General features: G+C 45.0%; 1 protein-coding gene across 1 annotated transcript in view; it reads left to right on the forward strand.

Annotated features, from left to right (window-relative positions):
- Window positions 1–17,516, forward strand: part of GPC3 (glypican 3) — a 275,530-nt gene that overhangs the window by 224,694 nt on the left and 33,320 nt on the right. Inside the window, exon 7 of the mRNA XM_030576108.1 lies at window positions 9,560–9,716. Coding sequence (XP_030431968.1) covers window positions 9,560–9,716 — 157 coding nt within the window. The remainder of the gene's footprint in view (window positions 1–9,559; window positions 9,717–17,516) is intronic.

Genomic DNA, 17,516 nt, shown 5'->3' on the forward strand with positions numbered 1-17,516 from the left:
CCTTTTCACCAGTGGCCAGTTCAAATCCAGCTGGGTCATAACTCTGGTTGCGTATTTGCACCTTCTGTTTTTGTCTGTAAACCTGGTCACGATGCAGTTATGAATTATCTGTCAATTAAACCTGTATATAATGTACAACAAATGGGAATGCCTTAGAACAACACTTCTCAAACTGTCGTGACCCTGTTTTAATGGGGTCGCCAGGGTTGGCGTTACACTTGCTGTGGCCTGGGACTGAAGCTGGAGTCCCTCTGCCTGGGGCTGAATCCCAAGCCCCTGCGCCCAGGGCAGCAGGGCTCAGGTTATAGACCCCCTATCTGAGACTGAAGCCCTTGAGCTTCAGCTTTGCTCCCTACATCCAGGGTGGTGGGGGTTAGGTGGGCTCAGTCTTTTGTCCCCCCTCCTGGAGTCGTGTAGTTTTTGTTGTTAGAAGGGGGTTGCAATGCAGTGAAGTCTGAGAACCACTGCCTTAGACAGCTTTCCTTACAGTAAGTTACCGTATCAACGGTTCAGAATTGGCTTGAGTTTTTTAAACCTCCATCAGAGCCACAAAACAAGCCACATTATGAACATTGCCATAAACAGGGTTGTTTATATTTAAATCTCCTCTTTGGGATGGCATCCAAATTGAGGTGGGCCAACATTCTCAGCCATGTCGACCTTAGAGGTTCAAACTTTAAAGCTACTGGATTATTTTCTTCATGTGTGTCCTATCCCCTCCTGAGAAAGGTACAAGTGGGACATGTTCTCAGCTGAGCGCAAACTGGCATTGGTCCTTTGAATGTAATGGAGCTGTGTTGATTTTCACCAGGTGAGGATGTGTCCCATTTGTTAGTTACTCTGTGTGTGTGTGTGTGTGTGTGTGTGTGTGTGTGTGTGTGTGTGTGTGTGTGTGTGTGTGTGTGTGTGTGTGTGTGTGAGAGAGTATAGTATGCTTATATAATTTGTCAATGACAGCAAACTCCAAGGGTGGCACGCACTTTGGAGGACAGGATTAATATTCAAAATGACCTTGACAAATTGGAGAATTGGTCTGAAATCGACACAATGAAATTCAGTGAAGAGAAGTGCAAAGTACTACACATAGGAAGGAAAAATCAAATGCATAACTACAAAATGGAGAATAACTGGCGAGGCAGTAGTACTGCTGAAATGGATCCAGAGCCTATAGTGGATCACAAATTAAATAGGCGTCAACAGGGCAATGTAGTTGTGAAAAAGGCTAATGCAGTATCATTCTGGGGTGCATTAACAGGAGCGTTGTATAGGACACAGGAGGTAATTGTCCCATGCTGCTCAGCACAGATGAGGCCTCAGCTGGAGTGTCCAATTCTGGATACCACACTTGAGGAAAGATGTGGACAAATTGGAGAGAGTCTAGACGACAGCAACAAAAATGATAAAAGGTTTAGAAAACCTGACCTGTGAGGGAAGGTTAAAATAACTGGGCACGGCTACGCTTGAGAAAAGGAGACTGAGGGGGATCTGATAACAGCCTTCACATATATTAGGGGCTGTTATAAAGGGCTCAGGAATCAATTGTTCTCTATTCCCACTGAAGACAAGACAAGAAACAATGGGCTTAATCTGCAGCAAGGGAGATTCAGGTTAGATGTTAGGAAAAACGTTCTGACTCTGGTCTACACTGAGGGAAGGGGGGGATCGATCTAAGACACGCAACTTTGGCTACGAGAAATAGTGTAGCTGAAGTTGACGTATCTTAGATCGACTTAGAATCACTTACTTTGCGTCCTCGCGGCGCGGGATTGACGGCTGCCGCTGCTCCCCCATCAACTTTGCTTCCACCTCTCATCGAACTGGAGTTCAGCAGTCGATGGGAGAGCGATCGGGGATCGATTTATTGTGTCTACACTACACGCAATAAATCGATCCCCAATAGATGGATCGCTACCTGCCAATCTAGCGGGTAGTGTAGACATACCCTAAGGAATCCCCATCACTAGAGGTTTTTAAGAACAGGTTGAGCAAACACCTGTCAGGGCTGGTCTAGGTTTACTTCTTCCTGCCTCAGTGCAGGGCTCTGGACGTGACTTTTAGATGTCCCTTTGAACCCTACATTTCTATGATTCTGTGATATTATATATATTCAGTGTTTAAATACCAAAGGGATAAGTGCCTTAAAAATACCTCACACACACACACACAGACACAGACACACACACAAATTATTCTGTATTTTGGACTGGGTGCATTATAGGGCTGTGGTGTATTTTTGTCATTATGGTTTGGCAGAGAGGCGATCAGACATGGCTGTAAACTCTTACAGCTGGATAAATTGTGCTTAAGTTGAAACTTGCTCAATGTTACATACCATTTTTCTGATCATTACACTGTATATTTTTCTGCCTCTTACCGTAGACTTGAAACCACAAGATGTGAACTAGCTTTAATGGCCGGGTAACATTTAGGTTTAGTTGCTATTTAAAGAGGAAGAAACTATGTTCAGTCCACCAGATATAACTTCACAAGGCATATAGACTGTAGTAATTGTTACTTAATGACTTGTGGATGTTACTTTTGGAGAAGTCAGAGCACCTAACAGTATTGACATGGGAGCGGTACGTTATCAAAGGGATTTTCAGTGCTGGCCTCACACTGCTCCTAGAGAAGTCGGTTTGTGTTTTACCACTGACTTCAGTGTGAGCAGAGGTAGGTGAACACTGAATGCTTGTGCAAGCCCCACCCATACTCTTCAATGGCATGACGTCTACCAGGGAGCACTTTTTGTTCTGTGCCTTACAGCACCCGGCAGCCCAGGGTCTGGTCTGTGACCCTGGCTCCTATGTAATAAAACGTAGCTTGAATTGAAAACCACTAAATCAAGTGCTGCCTAAGAGCGTGTCTCCACAAACAGTTTGTGTCAAAGAGGTGCTAGGCTGCCGTGTGCTGTGTCCCCGAGGAGCCTGGTGCTGCATGCTATATGTCCCGGAGCGTGCTTTGATCTACCCTGCTTGGTAACAAGAGGTGATTAAAGTGCACCAGGGAACTTCCAGTGAGTGGCAATGAGGCCCACCCGGGCCTTCGGCGTGCGGCAGGCTAGCACAAGATAGATTTATGCCCCAGTTTGCTGCAGACTAAGGGCTGGTCTACCGTGGGAACTTCCATCAGCATAGCTGCATCTCAGAGGGCTTGCTCTTGAATTATTCCCATGAAGTGAAATAGAAGTTTTGCCTGAACTCGGCAGGATCGTGCCCATGCTGTGTCCATTTGACGGCCTCACATCAGGATCTAGCCCATCAAGCGTACAAATTAGCACTGGTTGGGTGCACTAAGATCTTTACATCCTCGTGGTTAAACTGTAATGCATCCTCTACTTGTTCCTCTCAGGCAAGAATGGCTAAGCCGAGTTAACTGACAGCATTTAAGGTGAGCCTTGCAAATGGTAACCCCAAACCCTTTCTCTAGGCTAGGGCTCTGATTTCATCCACCTTGCTAGGAATCCAGTACTGTGCTCACATTTCACATTCTTTCCCCTCCACCCTGTCACCCCTTCAGACTCCACATTGTGCAAAGAGCAGACGAGATATACGTCCTCATTATTTGGAGCCCCGAGTGCCTACACTTACGGCCTCTTGAATGTCAGCATTCAAAATCAGGACTCTCTCAGCATTTCTGGCAAAGTTCCTGTTACGTTATCTCTGTAAATCCAGAGAGATTAAGCTATTAGTTTCCTGCAGACTTCCTCCTCCCTCCGCAAAAGACAGCTATTTAGGAAGTCCTCCATAATTTAATATTTGAAAACACACACTGGAGACCGTCTCATCTTTACATTCCTTCTCTAGGACAGCTTATTAACACTGAACATCTCCAAGGGCTTAATTCTCTGCCTTAAAGTTTCCCAGACGTTTACCGTTTCAAGTCAGTAATGAAAGAAATGTCTCTGGTGTTACCCTCCAGGCTTTGGTATTTCTCCAGTCTAAAGGAGTGCCCGTGGAGAACATTTTACCTGGGAGTGGGCCATGGCAAACTCCATCTAGGCTCTGACTCTGCAGGCTGCTCCATGTGAGTGGAGCTGAGTGGTTGCATAGGTGTCTGGAGCAGCTGCAGGATGAGTACCTCACTTCGTCCTTGCAGCATTATGTGTCGCAAATGAAAGACACCCCCCCATAGTACCCTGTTTTGAGAGTACGGGCCCATTAGTGACTGCGTCATGGGCCTGATCCTGCCGTCCTTCCGCGGGGACAGACTTCTGGCTCCTGTGCACGGATGAGGGAACAAGCTTTGCTCACAGGTTCTCTGGGGAGGTCAGGAAGGATGGAGTCGTCCTCCCTGCCCCAGAATGGAGCACCAGCAGTGTTGCTCTGTGCCCTCAGTAGGATTTGCTGGCCTGTGCGCCCTCTCCATGGAGTGTAGTTGATCGAAATTGTCTTGGACCACATGGCCATACTCCGCCTAAGCCTCCAACCATGCTGCACTGGGGGAAATCTGCTTCAGGGGGTGCAAAGATTCCCCCGGTGCAGCCTCTCTGCAGCCTGAGCTCCTTCCCTGCTCAGCCGAACTTCCATGGTCTGCTGGATTTATGGGGTGAGAACTCTCTTGCCCATGGAGAGGTGAGATTACGTCACATGGTTTGCGTTTTGTGTAGTTTCCCCTCCCTCCAAATATCAGCTGCAGAATTTGGCTATAAAGTTACCTCCTTAATTTCATTTAATCATCTGTGAGGTTGTGGGATGCACTGGGTGTGTGTCTTCATGGTTGCTACTCATTGCACCAATTTCTAGCTCTTAGACTCATAAGGTATGTTTACACTGCAGTCGAAGACCCACGGCACAGCGTCTGGCCTGGGTCAGCTGACTTGGACTTGCAGGGCTTGTTCTGTGGGACTGTGAATAGCATTGTAGATGTTTGGGCTCATGCTGGAGTTCTGGTTCTGACCCACAAGAGGGGTGGGGGTCTCAAACCTCAGGCTCCATTGTGAGCTCAAACACCTACACTGCTATTTTTAACTCCACAAACCCAAAAGCCAGCTGACCCAGGCTCTCAGACTTGGTGCCGCGGGTTTTTAACCCAATAGTGTAGTGGTCCGTGGCCATTCCTCTCCATCAGTCTTGGGCAGAGGCCACACCCCCTCACTGTGTTGTGCCTATGGATGCAATGCTCAACACTGGAATTAGCAGACTAGGGATTCTGGTCCTCTGGGCAGGGCAGAGCAATAGGCGGTGTAAAGGCTCTGATCCTCGGGGGGGATAGAGCAATAAGCAGTCTCAAGGCTCTGAGGTGGGCCGTCTGGCTGCCAGCCCCAGGGTGGGGCTGGCAGCAGGGGGTAAGAGGACCTGAGTGCACCCTACTCCGCGGGCCCCAGCCCAGGGCCCCAACAATGGGGATCCCACTGAAACATGCTGACCTAGACTCTGGCAACACAGCCAGAATAATATCTAGTATCCCTGGGCTACTTTCTGTGACCCCATCTGAGTGTGTCTCCATCTCCCTGGGGTACACTGCCAGTGGCAATCCCAGTAGCTCCTCCGGATACTGGTTGGTCGGAAGTCCTGGCACCTCCTTTGGGTCCTCGGCACAGCAGAGCTCCGTCTCGGGTTGAGGGCTTGTCCTGCTCCTCTGCTTCTGGAAGGGGTTTGGCTTGCTGGCTCCACCCACCAAGGGGTGGAGCCAGATTTTTCTTCTCAGTCTCGGAGGGAGGCCATGCCCCCCCCCCCCCTACACAGACACATAGACTTTAAGGCCAGAAGGGACCATCATGATCATCTGGTCTGACCTCCTGCATATTGCAGGCCCCAGAACCTCACCCACCAACTCCTGATAATAAATATACTAATTCTGCTCTTGCAAAATGAACTTATTTCACCCACATCCGAGAATGGACTGTACACAACAAATTAACATGCCACTCTGAGAATACTCTAGGTCAGTGATATACCGATGAGACCAATATTAGGAGCTATTACATGGTTTACTTTTTAACGTGATTTCTTCTAAGTCGTTTCCATGACCATTTTTGACTTGGTTTGGAGGGGAAAATCTATTAATCAAAATAAAGGTGTAAGGGCCTTAAATGAGCACAGTGTACTCTCCTGTGTGAAATCTTCCCTCTGCTATGCCCACAGCCACAACGGCTATTATTTTAGTGGTCGTGCAGTTTTCTGGGGAAAGAGTTCAAACGTCTGAAAAATAAGTTCTTCAGGAACGCCCATAGAAGGCCCAAGTCAAAGTCTGTTAAAGTGAATGGAAACAACCCCCTCTCCCCACTCCCCTTGACTTCAGTGTGTTTTGAATCAGGCTCCAAGTATGTGACAAGATGATCTGTAGGTGCTGTTGAAAGGGTGTATGAAGTCATACCATTCCGACAACTCAGGCTTCTCCGTTTTCCACAATAATTTATTAATTCACTTTGAGTTCTTTTTGTAGAAGTCTTTTGAAAGCTGTATAAATTAGAAAGGAAAAAAAGTGAAAAGAGAAGGAGAGTTTGTTGTGAAAGAAGAGCAATGGTGTGAAACCAAGGAGCAGATGGAAGTATATCTGTGATGTGGGAGTTCTCTGTGGTGTTACCATATGGGAGTGTACGCAGATAGCTGGTATTTTAATAGAGAGCCACGCAGACATCAGCTGTGACAGGTGATCGTCTTTCTATAAATGCAAATAGGTTTATGAACTTCACAGGATTCCATCTGTAGGTGCTTTTTCTATTAGGCATTCAGAATGCAGTCTCAACGCCCCCAGCAAAACAGCCTATTTAATTGTTCAAAAATGTCCACCTTAATTTTTTGTTCCAGCTCCTACATATCTAAAATATTTCACAGCTATTTTCCATACATTATATTTATAAATATCTGAAGCAAACATGTTTTATATTGGTGGTTATTAAATGTGTGCAACATGTAAATATGGTGGCATGAAATGCAAAAATGAAGTGGATTTGAGTCCAAACCATTTGCTTTTTATTAGGTTATGCAAGTCTAATAGAAACAGTAACATATGTGTTTACATTACTGTGGACATGTGAAGCCAGACGCTGAAAACATTCCTCTAAGATTGTATAAACTCCAGCAACTAAATATTTTGGGAGCTGTTTTCCAGCGCCAGTTTAATAGTTTAAAAGTATAACCCGGATTCCAGATATTAAAAATGCCTTGAAAAGTATGCACATCACTGCAACAGATGAAACGAACGAAACCACTAAAGAATGCAAAAAGTTTCTATTTTGCAATATCTTTTCTGTTACTTTTCTTTCTTTCTTTTTTTTTAATGTCAGGAGTTTAAATTCAAGCTTTTAGCTATGTAGTGATAGAGATGGAATTTTTCAGCATATATGAACGGGCCGACTCAAACTTTTCAAAACAAATCTGTTTATGATGGAATTGTCTGGTTATTTTAGAAACAGTAAATGGGAAAGATCAGCAGCAGGAAACCAGTAACCCAAAATGTGCCCGTTTCCTTCCACCCTAACTAACGTGGCAGGGTCAAGAATTTCCAAGAGTGTTTTTGATAGTGATCTTAGTCTTACATTCATTGGAGACATTTGATTTTACTCAGAGTTTTTAGCTGTGGCGCGTATCCTGATTAGCTAAGGCCAGTGCTTAATTTGCACCAGGGCTTGTCAGGGCCAAGCCCCAGCCCCTCTGGGCTTGTCAGTTCATAGTACTGGCTCCTCTGGGTTTGCTACATTAATTATGAATGTAAAAAAAATAGCTTGAGCCCTGGCACCTCTTTCATTACAAATTAAGCACTGGTTAAGGCTTTACACAAAGATATCTAGGCAATTTTACTGCTTGAAGATGCTTTCAGTTACTTTGGATGAATTAAAAGTTCTTTTGCTGCATTATTTCTACCATATATGTCAGGTTCTGTCTTGATCAGTCACTTTTACAAAACGTGCTCTCTTGATGGGATTTAGCACAAAGCTGCGTGCCTCTGAAAATCTCACCTGTATGTGCTAGGATCTGCCATTTAACCAGGCTAAAGTCATTGCTGTTTTCTAGTATCCCAGGATAGCCAAAACCCCACTCTGGACAAGTGAAATTATGCAGGGCCAAAAGCTTCTCACTTGCCCTTAACAATGCTGGGTGCACTGAATGACCAGAACAGCCAGCCTAAAGCTCCAGCCCCCTTTTCCTTGCAAAGAGCTGGCTGATTTGCCCATCCGGCCTGCTGATTTGCTGTGTTCCTTCTCTGGCCCATGTCGCCTGTACTGCACGCCAGGAGCAGTGCACACTGTGAACTTTGCATGACTCTGACCCTGGGGTGATAGGACTTTTGTTGCTGACCTGTTTGAAAATGAGATTTGGTTCTAAAGTAGGATGGCTGCCTTCTATTGGACAGTTGAATTCTGACATCCAGGTTATCCTTAAAACAGTTCTCCCTAGCTATAACAGTACTGTTGCTGGGCCAGATTTTCTGAAGGGCTGATCCCCTGGACTTTGATTGGACTTCTCAGCACTTTTGCAAATCTGGGCTATTATTTTTGCTTATTTATATAGCACAGGGATTGGCAGCCTCTGGCATGCAGCTTGCCAGAGTAAGCACCATGGCGGGCCTGGCCAGTTTTTTACCTGCCGCATTGGCAGGTTCAGCCGACCGCGGTTCCCACTGGCCACGGTTCACTGTCCCAGGTCAATGGGGGTGGTGGGAAGCGGTGTGGGCCGAGGGATGTGCTGGCCATGGCTTTCTGCCGCCCCCATTGGCCTGGGATGGTGAACCGTGGCCAGTGGGAGCTGCGATCGGCTGAACCTGCCGATGTGGCAGGTAAACAAACTAGCCCAGCCTGCCAGGGTGTTTACCCTGGCAAGCTGCATGCCAGAGGTTGCCAACCCCTGGTATAGCATATGGGGGGCACCATGTGTCTCCAGCCTGGTGATACACAAGGATAAAAATCCTGCAAGATCTATCCTTTCTTTTCATACTTGATACTTCAAGTGGGGCAGTTCTCTCTCCAAGCAGCATTTTGTCATTTTCATAGAGATTTTTGTTAGATTGAGAAGACTGAGAGTCCAGTCTCGCAAGGCTTTGCATGCACAACCTCCATCGACTTCTTCAGGTGTTAACTTGGGGTTCCAACCCACTAGCTCTGCTGCCACTGAAGTCAGTGGGAGTCTGACTGATTTCGGTAGGAATTGGACCAGTACTGGATGCTCTTCAGGAAATCCCACTCTGAGGGCTGCATCCTGAGCCCCATTCTGACAAAGCAAAGGGGCCATATGTAGCTCGTTTAGAAAGCCTGTGTGGGAATGCTCTTTGTGGCACATAGCCAGGCTTAGGCCAATTCCTCTGTGTAGGGGGCATGTTGGGGGCAACCTCAGGGCAAAATTCTTCAATGCAACTTTTTTTGCCATTTGTCTCATCTCAATTGTGTACAGGAACATCCCCGAGCTCTTTAACGAGGTGACACTTGGGCTTGATGAGTAATTAACTTTCCCTCCTGCCTGGCCCATTCCTCCATCATGCATGTCTCAAGCAAAGGGTCTGGAAGGAGTTGAGATTATTAAAGTCTGATTTCTGCTGTTAAGAATGAATCAACACCTGAGATGGGGGAAGCCCTGTGAAATGGGAGCTTTCCCATTGTTCTGTGCCACGTTGTGTCTTTCAGCTGTTGAAAGGAATGTCAATATCCCGGCGAAAAGCTCCAGACAAAACCACAGATGAGGATGGGTCAGAAAGCGGAGACTGCGATGATGAAGATGACTGCAGCGGCGGCTCCGGAAATGGGGAACTAAGGGTTAAGAATCAGCTCCGGTTCTTAGCAGGTGACGAGAATAATGACTTGAGTTTTCATGCCCGCTCTGAACGTTACCTAGTACTTGGGCACAAGGGTCCATTAACGCTGAATTAATGGAATGATGCTAGGGATGAATCAGCCCCCGTGAGTCTTTTCTTCACATGGCAGATTTTGTAAGTTAGCCTCACTGACGCTAGTGAGGGTGGCTAGAATAACTCGCCAGCGATTTGAGAGGAGAGGACGGGAGCTGTGTGCTTTCTTATACGCCAAGCTTTGTGGGGAAGTTGGCTGCCCCTCAGCTGTCTGTAACTGGGAGGTGGTTTGCATGGCCCCTCTGAGGGGCTCCATTACACCCACGCGTAGCTGATTTCATTGCCCTGCAGGTGTGTGGTGTGTTCCACAGCATGGAAAGGTGCCATAGCCACTTAGTGAAGGGAAAGCGGGCTTGGGGCTAATTCTCATTCGCACTAAGGCCCGTGTACACTGCTCTGACAGTGTAAAGGGACCAAGTAGATGTCAGTATTATGTACTTTGTCCCCCTACTGCTCCCCCAAGGCCATTTACACAGCCTGGGAGGTGTAGGATGGCCTCAGTGTAAATGGGGAAAGAGGCCAGTGCCTTGAAGTGGTGCGCCTCCTTTTTCAAGGCCCGTGTGTATGAGTCAGGTTCAGCGGGAGATTTTAAATGTTGTTATGCACAGGTGGTGACCAAAATCCAGTTCTCTACCCTACCCCTAACCCCTTGTGCTCCCAACACCCTGTGGAGCGCGGGACTCTGGGGAGTCTGTTTTCTGTCTGGTAAAAGTATTGAAAAGGAGGAGGACCCCAGAGTGGGTTGCGACTCCATTTTTATGGGGTTGCTGAAGCTGATGTTGGCCCTGGGTCCCAGTAAGTCTGAAGCCCAAGCCCCACTGCTCAGGGCTAAGGTTACATGCCCTCTGCCCAGGGCAGTGGCCTTTGGACTTCAGCTTTGCTCCCCTTCCCCCCCGCCCACCACCCGGGGCGGCGGAGCTTAGCCTTCGGTTCCCCCTCCAGGGCCCGTGTAGTAATTTTTGTTCTCAGAAGGGGGTCACGATGCAAAGAAGTTTGAGAACCACCGCTCTAAAGCAAACCAGACCGTTTCTATTTCAACCCAGACTGGTACAGCTCCACTGAAAGCAGGAACTCCAGCCACTTCCCTGATATACTCAGACCAGAATATCCACCTAGGCCTGATCTGTGGCCAATGAAAATTGACCTTTGGTGGAGCTACACCGGCTTACGCCAATTTAATTCCGTTTTGAGGGCTGTACGCGTCTCTTCCTGAAGACCAGACAACTGAACCTGGATAAAATCAGCCCTGCGGCTTTGAAGTTTAAGAGGCAAATTTAGACGCTTAAACTAAGCCCAGATGTTTATAAATTCCCTTCCACTGATCTGGGACAATTAAAATATCCCTTACGGAGTGAGGACTGAGAGATTTAATAGCAGCCTCCGATCTAAGATTGTGTTTTTTACATAAATGTGTAAATAAAATATTTATATTCAAATATCAGTTGAGACAGAAAAGACCTTTTAAGTCCTCTAGTCCAACCCTAATTGATGTTAGACAACGAAATAAAAATCTAATTCAGATAAGGATGAAATGCACTTTCTTTCATCAAATACTTAAACATCAAGACATATGTAAGGGAAATACAGTTGATCCAGCTATGCCCCGTTGTATCAAGCTAAGCCTGGAGATGCAGGTTTCATCCTATATTAAATCTTTGTGTCACAGCTTCATGTTATTTCAGTGCATTTTAAATTTCCTTTAGCCTAATAGTATCACTGATCTCGGAAGACATGCATAATCCTTCGCTACCTTTTTCTGTCTCTCTAGGCTGGTCTAATCACTGTATTGATCTCCCAGATACCCTATCTGTCTTGGTGTTTATATCTTTCTTGTCACCCTGGTATGTGAACACATTAAATGAAAAAAGGAACAGAAGGATTCCCCCTCTCATTTTATCTGGTGGAAGGGGTATTTGTTGCTTACTTCTGTGGTGTATGGAAAACTGTTACGATGACAAGCTATCGCTTTAATTTGTAAAGGGTTTTCTGGTCTTGTGTGCAGGATAGGGGGCTCTGTAGGGAGGCATGCAAACTGAGTAAATCTGCAAAGAGCCAGCCTAGAGCAAGATGGAGGTGAGTTGGGCCCCTCTGCCTTAGGGAGCAGCCTGCATTGTCTCTCTCTGTTTTTGGTTCTTGTATGTTACGGTTCTGGATCCGTCAAAGTGGGTATTCACCCACGAAAGCTCATGCTTCAAAACGTCTGTTAGTCTATAAGGTGCCACAGGATTCTTTGCTGCTTTTAACAAAAATAAATGAGTGTTATGTTGCAACCTTACAGCAAGAATATTTAATGTTTTTATCTAACTTCTCTGTATGCCAGGAACATTGCAGCTTCCTTCCCCGCAATAGCAAAATATCTCTGGTAAAGAGTGAAGTCTGAGCGAGATGTTCTTGGCATTATGATCTCTTCAGGCTTCACCCTGCAACACAGGATCCAGCAAAGCAGTTGAGCACACGAGCAGTCCCATTGAAATGAATAGGGCTGTTCTGGCATTTCCTAACTTTTGAGTTCTTGACTTTGCAACTTTAATGTTCTTTTAATGTAGCTTTTTGGATGTAATATAACTTTAGAGCATTCATGCAGACTGGTTGGAGAAATTTCTGTGGAAAGATGTGAAATGCTTTGTGATTTGGGCTGAAAACCAGAAAAAAATGTTTTGACATCTCGTTTTGACATTTTCAGAATTAAACATTTAGATTATTTTTAATGACTTTTGAATTTTTTATTTGGTATTATGTGATATTTATTACACATTATAATCTAGTAGGAAATTTAAAAAGTCAAAATTGAAACCAAACCTTTTGATTGACCCTCGTTGAAATGTTTTCCGAACTTTCCGATATGAATTTTGAACTGTTGAAACAGAGCCAGATTCGGAAATCTCAAACTCTTCCATCCTCGGCACAGCTCTGCAAATATGTGCATACAGCCAGGCCTGCAGGCTTGTGTGGGTTTATCTCCCTGCCTACCGAGGAGGGTAAAGAGGCACAAGGAGAGTTGCTTTCTCAAATTATTGATGGCTCCCCTTTTCTAATTACTGGACACTTTTATATTGTTGAAGACAGGGGAAGCTTTTGGGTGGCGGAGCGTGCCATTATTCCTTTGCATTGTGGAGTATTGTTAGGTTAGTGATCAAACAAGTCAAATAGCTTAAAGTGGATTTTTGAGGTCTTGTTTGACCCTTTTCTGGTTCAAAATCAGCAAGTGACAGTTTGTCGAGTTGTTTTTCTTCCTTTTTTAAATTGTTCTCCAAGGCCATGTTCAGTTCAGTGGATATTCTCTTTCCTTGACCCTGACGTCTAATTTGCTGTAGGGTCAACATGCAGAAAGTCACAATGCTCCCAAGAAGCATAAGGACCTTAAATAGCATGGTGGCTTCTCCCTAATTAATTAAATTGCAAAAGGAGAGATGAGGCACCAGCGTCCCATTGTGGCAGTAGATGGTTAAAAGCCTGGGAAGACACAGTGGCTGGTGATAAAAGGCAGAATCCTGATCAGAAGTTAACACAAAATATGATCAAAGTTTGCCAGCTAGGAGACGCTCCCTGAAAGACCTTTCAAGGAGCTTGGTTTGATCGTATGTAGATATTGGTGATCTAAACCTCTTCCTGCTCACCTGTTACTCATATGAGGGGTACCTCTGGTTCTACCAGTTTAACTACTAACAGCTGCTAGCCACCCCTTTCCCTACCAGCTGTCACCCTGAATCGTTTTGAAAATCAGGAGAAATAAAAACAAACAGAGAAAAACACATATTATTTCCAATATACTAGTTTTGATTTATCTCCTGTTCTCTAAAGTGCAACCTTTGTTTCTTATTTATAATGACCCTATAATAGCGGCATTGTCAACTGAAACCTTAATGATTTAAACATACTTGTAAACTGTCAAGTCAAAAGTTTGTGAGTGACTTTAAGCATATGTTGGCAGGCTCTATATGCTAATAAATTCATTATTATGTTGCCCCACTGGAAAAAGCACCGAGATAGAGGGGTTTTATGATGGACCTTTTATCCTTTGTCACATCTGCAACACATTCAAGATTTTGAAGGCAGATAATGTTTACAATAGGAGAAGGATTGAAAAGCTTCTAGATCAATGAGCAGCACTTCCTGTTTTTCAATGGGAAAGCCCTGGAATCTGCACCATGTCTACGTAAACCCTAAAATAGATCTGTACAGACACACACACACACACACACACACACACTTACTCCACATCAATGGCAAATTATGTCTATGAATAAATTATAGTATTCCCCTGCAAATTGTGGGTACCGCAAATGTGTTCCAGAGTCGTGTATTCATCCACTTCTGAAATCAATCATTCTGCACTTGTACCCAAAGCAGGCAGGCTAATTGCTAGCTGGCAAATTGCTGACATTCCAAATAGTCACCCACTAATTAACTCACCTCTGGAATTCTCTGTCAAGATGCTACTTATAACCAGCCAGCCTGCTGCCAGGAAGCCTGAAAATAAAACAGCGAGCACTGGAGACGACACGCTACGGCGAGTGGCTTTGACGTAAGTGGAGTGTGAAGATCGCCTTTTGCTGTGTTTACTGAGGATGGCGGCCTAGCACACTTCGCTTGCCCAGGGGTGACTTGGCAATTGCAGGCTGCCTGGACAACAATGTCGCAGCACCCCCAAAATAGCAATAGCCCCCAAGAGGGATAAATAAATCCCTTTTAGGACCCATCTCCTGGGGACACTTAGGAAAATACCTGCCATTTGGAGCAATCTGGCGGATTCCAAGGGGGATGGGGGAAGGGAAGGTTCAGAGGTAGCATAAGTTGTCCCTGGAAGGGAGAAGCTGAGCAATATGGAGTAGAAGTGAAGCCTGTCCTGGGCATGGAAATCTGCTGCATCCCATCTGCAGTTCAGACAGCAGTAGGGGTGGGTGTGAACAGATATTGACATAGATGTGTGTGATAAAGGTATATGCAGCCTGTGTATAACAGCACCACCTGCTGGCTGCTCCTGCTGCACCATGGAGCTAATTAATCCCCTTTGATCATGCTCCCTGCCCCTTGGTTGTTCCTGGTAGGGAAAAAGAATCCACAGCTGAGGGTCCGAAGTGTCCATCCACCTCTTCACTGCTGCACCATGGATTCTTCTGCTCCAGCAAGCTCTGCTGAGCTGCCAGCCATAAGTCTCCCTGCATTATCAAAGGAGCAGTGTAGCCGGTGGCACAGTTCCCTTGGCTTGGGTTGGAGATATGTGCCCCCTCTTGCACATTCAGCCCCCTACAGAGGGATAAATCAGTGCTTATGGTGGGAGGGGAGCAGAACTGGCTCTGAGAGGATCCTGAGCACCAGGCAACGCCCAGCCACCTTGTCTGGGCCTATCTTGTGTTTTTGTTATTTACTAGAGATGCACTTGGTACCCAAGCCTAGAGACGTCTATGGAGCCTCCCTTGTTTGTACCAGAGTGGCCCATAACAGGGCTTGGGTTGATCAGCATTTTATCGGTAAATGTTGACTTCACAGTAAGCCACCCAAACTGACAAAAAACCACTTCTATCAGTATTAATTTAAATTTACGGATAGGCAAAGCAAGAAAAATGCTACTTGAGAATTATCAGAGTTTGACTTAAGGACACTTTCTGTATATTTTGACGTGACGTTGACAATTCATGTTTTAAAGGTTATAAAGCTGTAACTTTTTGAAACTCAGCATCTACTGTCATTAAATAGTTGTCTGCTCTCGCCATAATTCCCTTCCACTGCGAAAACTGAAATTGATAAAGATCAAGGAAAAATCATAAAACCCCCATAATGTTCTGCAACTGTGAACATTTCAACTGATAAAAATAAAAAAATGCTTAAAAATAAGCATTGATATAATCCATCAAAATGATAAAACAAATAAAACTTGAATTGTGCCAAGCCCGCCCATGCCTCATCTCTGTAATTCCTACTACTTGCTCTGCCAATGGCTTAGCCCTTGGATGGGAATGCTTAGAGGGACACTTTCAAGGCTGCAGGCTTAAAAATTACCCTATTGCACTTGCCGAGTATGGTCACGTATTAAAGCTGTTTATTTGAGGAATCCCTGAAACAGGACTGCAGATTGAATGTTACATCCAATGAGATGTGTTAAATAATAAAAGCAGCTGTGTCTTGTTAGATTCCCAGCCAACAAGCCAGTACTTGTGCTCAATGATAGGGCATATGCTTTGTCTTGTATCATGGCAGAAGTAAACAAACACACCTGAGCTATTCTTCCTCTAGGCATCTTCTTTTTAAAAGCTTCTTCAAAACTTAAATAGATTATGCATAATTATTTTCCCAGTTCACTTCTAAATGTCTCTAATGATGGGTCTTCCATGAGACTGTTAAGACTTCATTCGTGATACTCAGCACAGATTTTTCCTTTGGTTACTTTCATCTCATTAAATCCTCAACCCCTAAATGTCTCCCTTAGGTGTCATTGATCCAAGCTCTCTATATTCACTGTTGCAGCAGGGGCCAGTAGATGGCACATGTGGTCTTCTAACTTCTTTTTCTGAGCACATGAGAGGATTTTCCGGCTTGGGAAGTCATGCTGCGGTGGTGTTAGTTTTTGTTGTTCATGGTTGTGTGTGGAGGCAGTGGCTCTTGAATGGGAAACTGTGTGAGAAGCAGGGCAGTGTGCTCTCTGCCTGTGTCTGTGATTGGAGCCAATTTCTGAGGCAGAGTTGCCCCTGGAAATTGGGCATTGGCACTAAGCTGAAATTCCCTGAAAGCAGTGATTGCTCTGCATGCTGTTCGGCCCTCTCTGCTCCAAGACTGATATGTGCACCAGTGAAACAAGTTTCACATAGAATGTACCCAGATTCCATGTCACCAATCTCTTCTCCACTGGAAAGCCGGCTTGTAAGGCCGTAGACACCTCGTTCTGTTCAGCGGAGGGTTTTAGACTGGGGGTTGTTACGCTGGAAGAAGGGCCTACACTCTTCTTAATTTTTATAAGATAATCTTGTCAGGTGCTTTATAATTTTGATTGTTCTTCTGTGACTGCCTCCCTGCTTGGCCATATCTTTTGTGTTCTGAGATATTTATACCTGAAGACTTTTAAAGAGCCATTTCTGCTTGATTTGGGAATGAATCCAGATCTTCTGTTTAAAAAAAATAAATCCCTTGGATGTTTGCTTAGGAAGAGCCTTTCCAATACTATGTAACTGACCGGTATCTGGAGATGCAATGTGACATTTTATAGGTATACATGTATTACCAAAGCAGATGAACTGTTCAGATTGGAGTATCTACATTCTCTTTTTTCTCCCTTTCCACACTATTGACTACTTTGGGGGGGCGGGTTAACCATAATCTACCTAGCTGCAATTTTAATTGTAAATTAATTGTTTTTTGTCTATGAATGGCTTAATATTTGAGTGAAGCCATAATAATACAGATATGCTGTTCTACAAGACATTAATTCTGTCCTAGTGAGGGAAAAAATGGTCCAAATGCCAGCTAGATTATTCTGACATGAGACCTGAATCCAGGCCAGTTACACAGAGCAGTGGCACTATTACCACTGTTCTAATGCAAGTGTTTGTGTTTGCTGGGATTTCTGTTTTCCTCTGAATGAGGATTTGGTTGGAAGTCAAGAATTTTGTGTCATTATGGAAGATGGAGGAGGAGTCGCATGTAATTTATTGAATTCCTAATTGTATCGAATGGCAAATTCATGAATTCACTTTTGTTTTGCTTTTTTAATTGAAGGATATAAGACACATAACAATGAATTT

The sequence above is a fragment of the Gopherus evgoodei genome, chromosome 9 (assembly GCF_007399415.2).
Source record: "Gopherus evgoodei ecotype Sinaloan lineage chromosome 9, rGopEvg1_v1.p, whole genome shotgun sequence".
Taxonomy (NCBI): domain Eukaryota; kingdom Metazoa; phylum Chordata; order Testudines; family Testudinidae; genus Gopherus; species Gopherus evgoodei.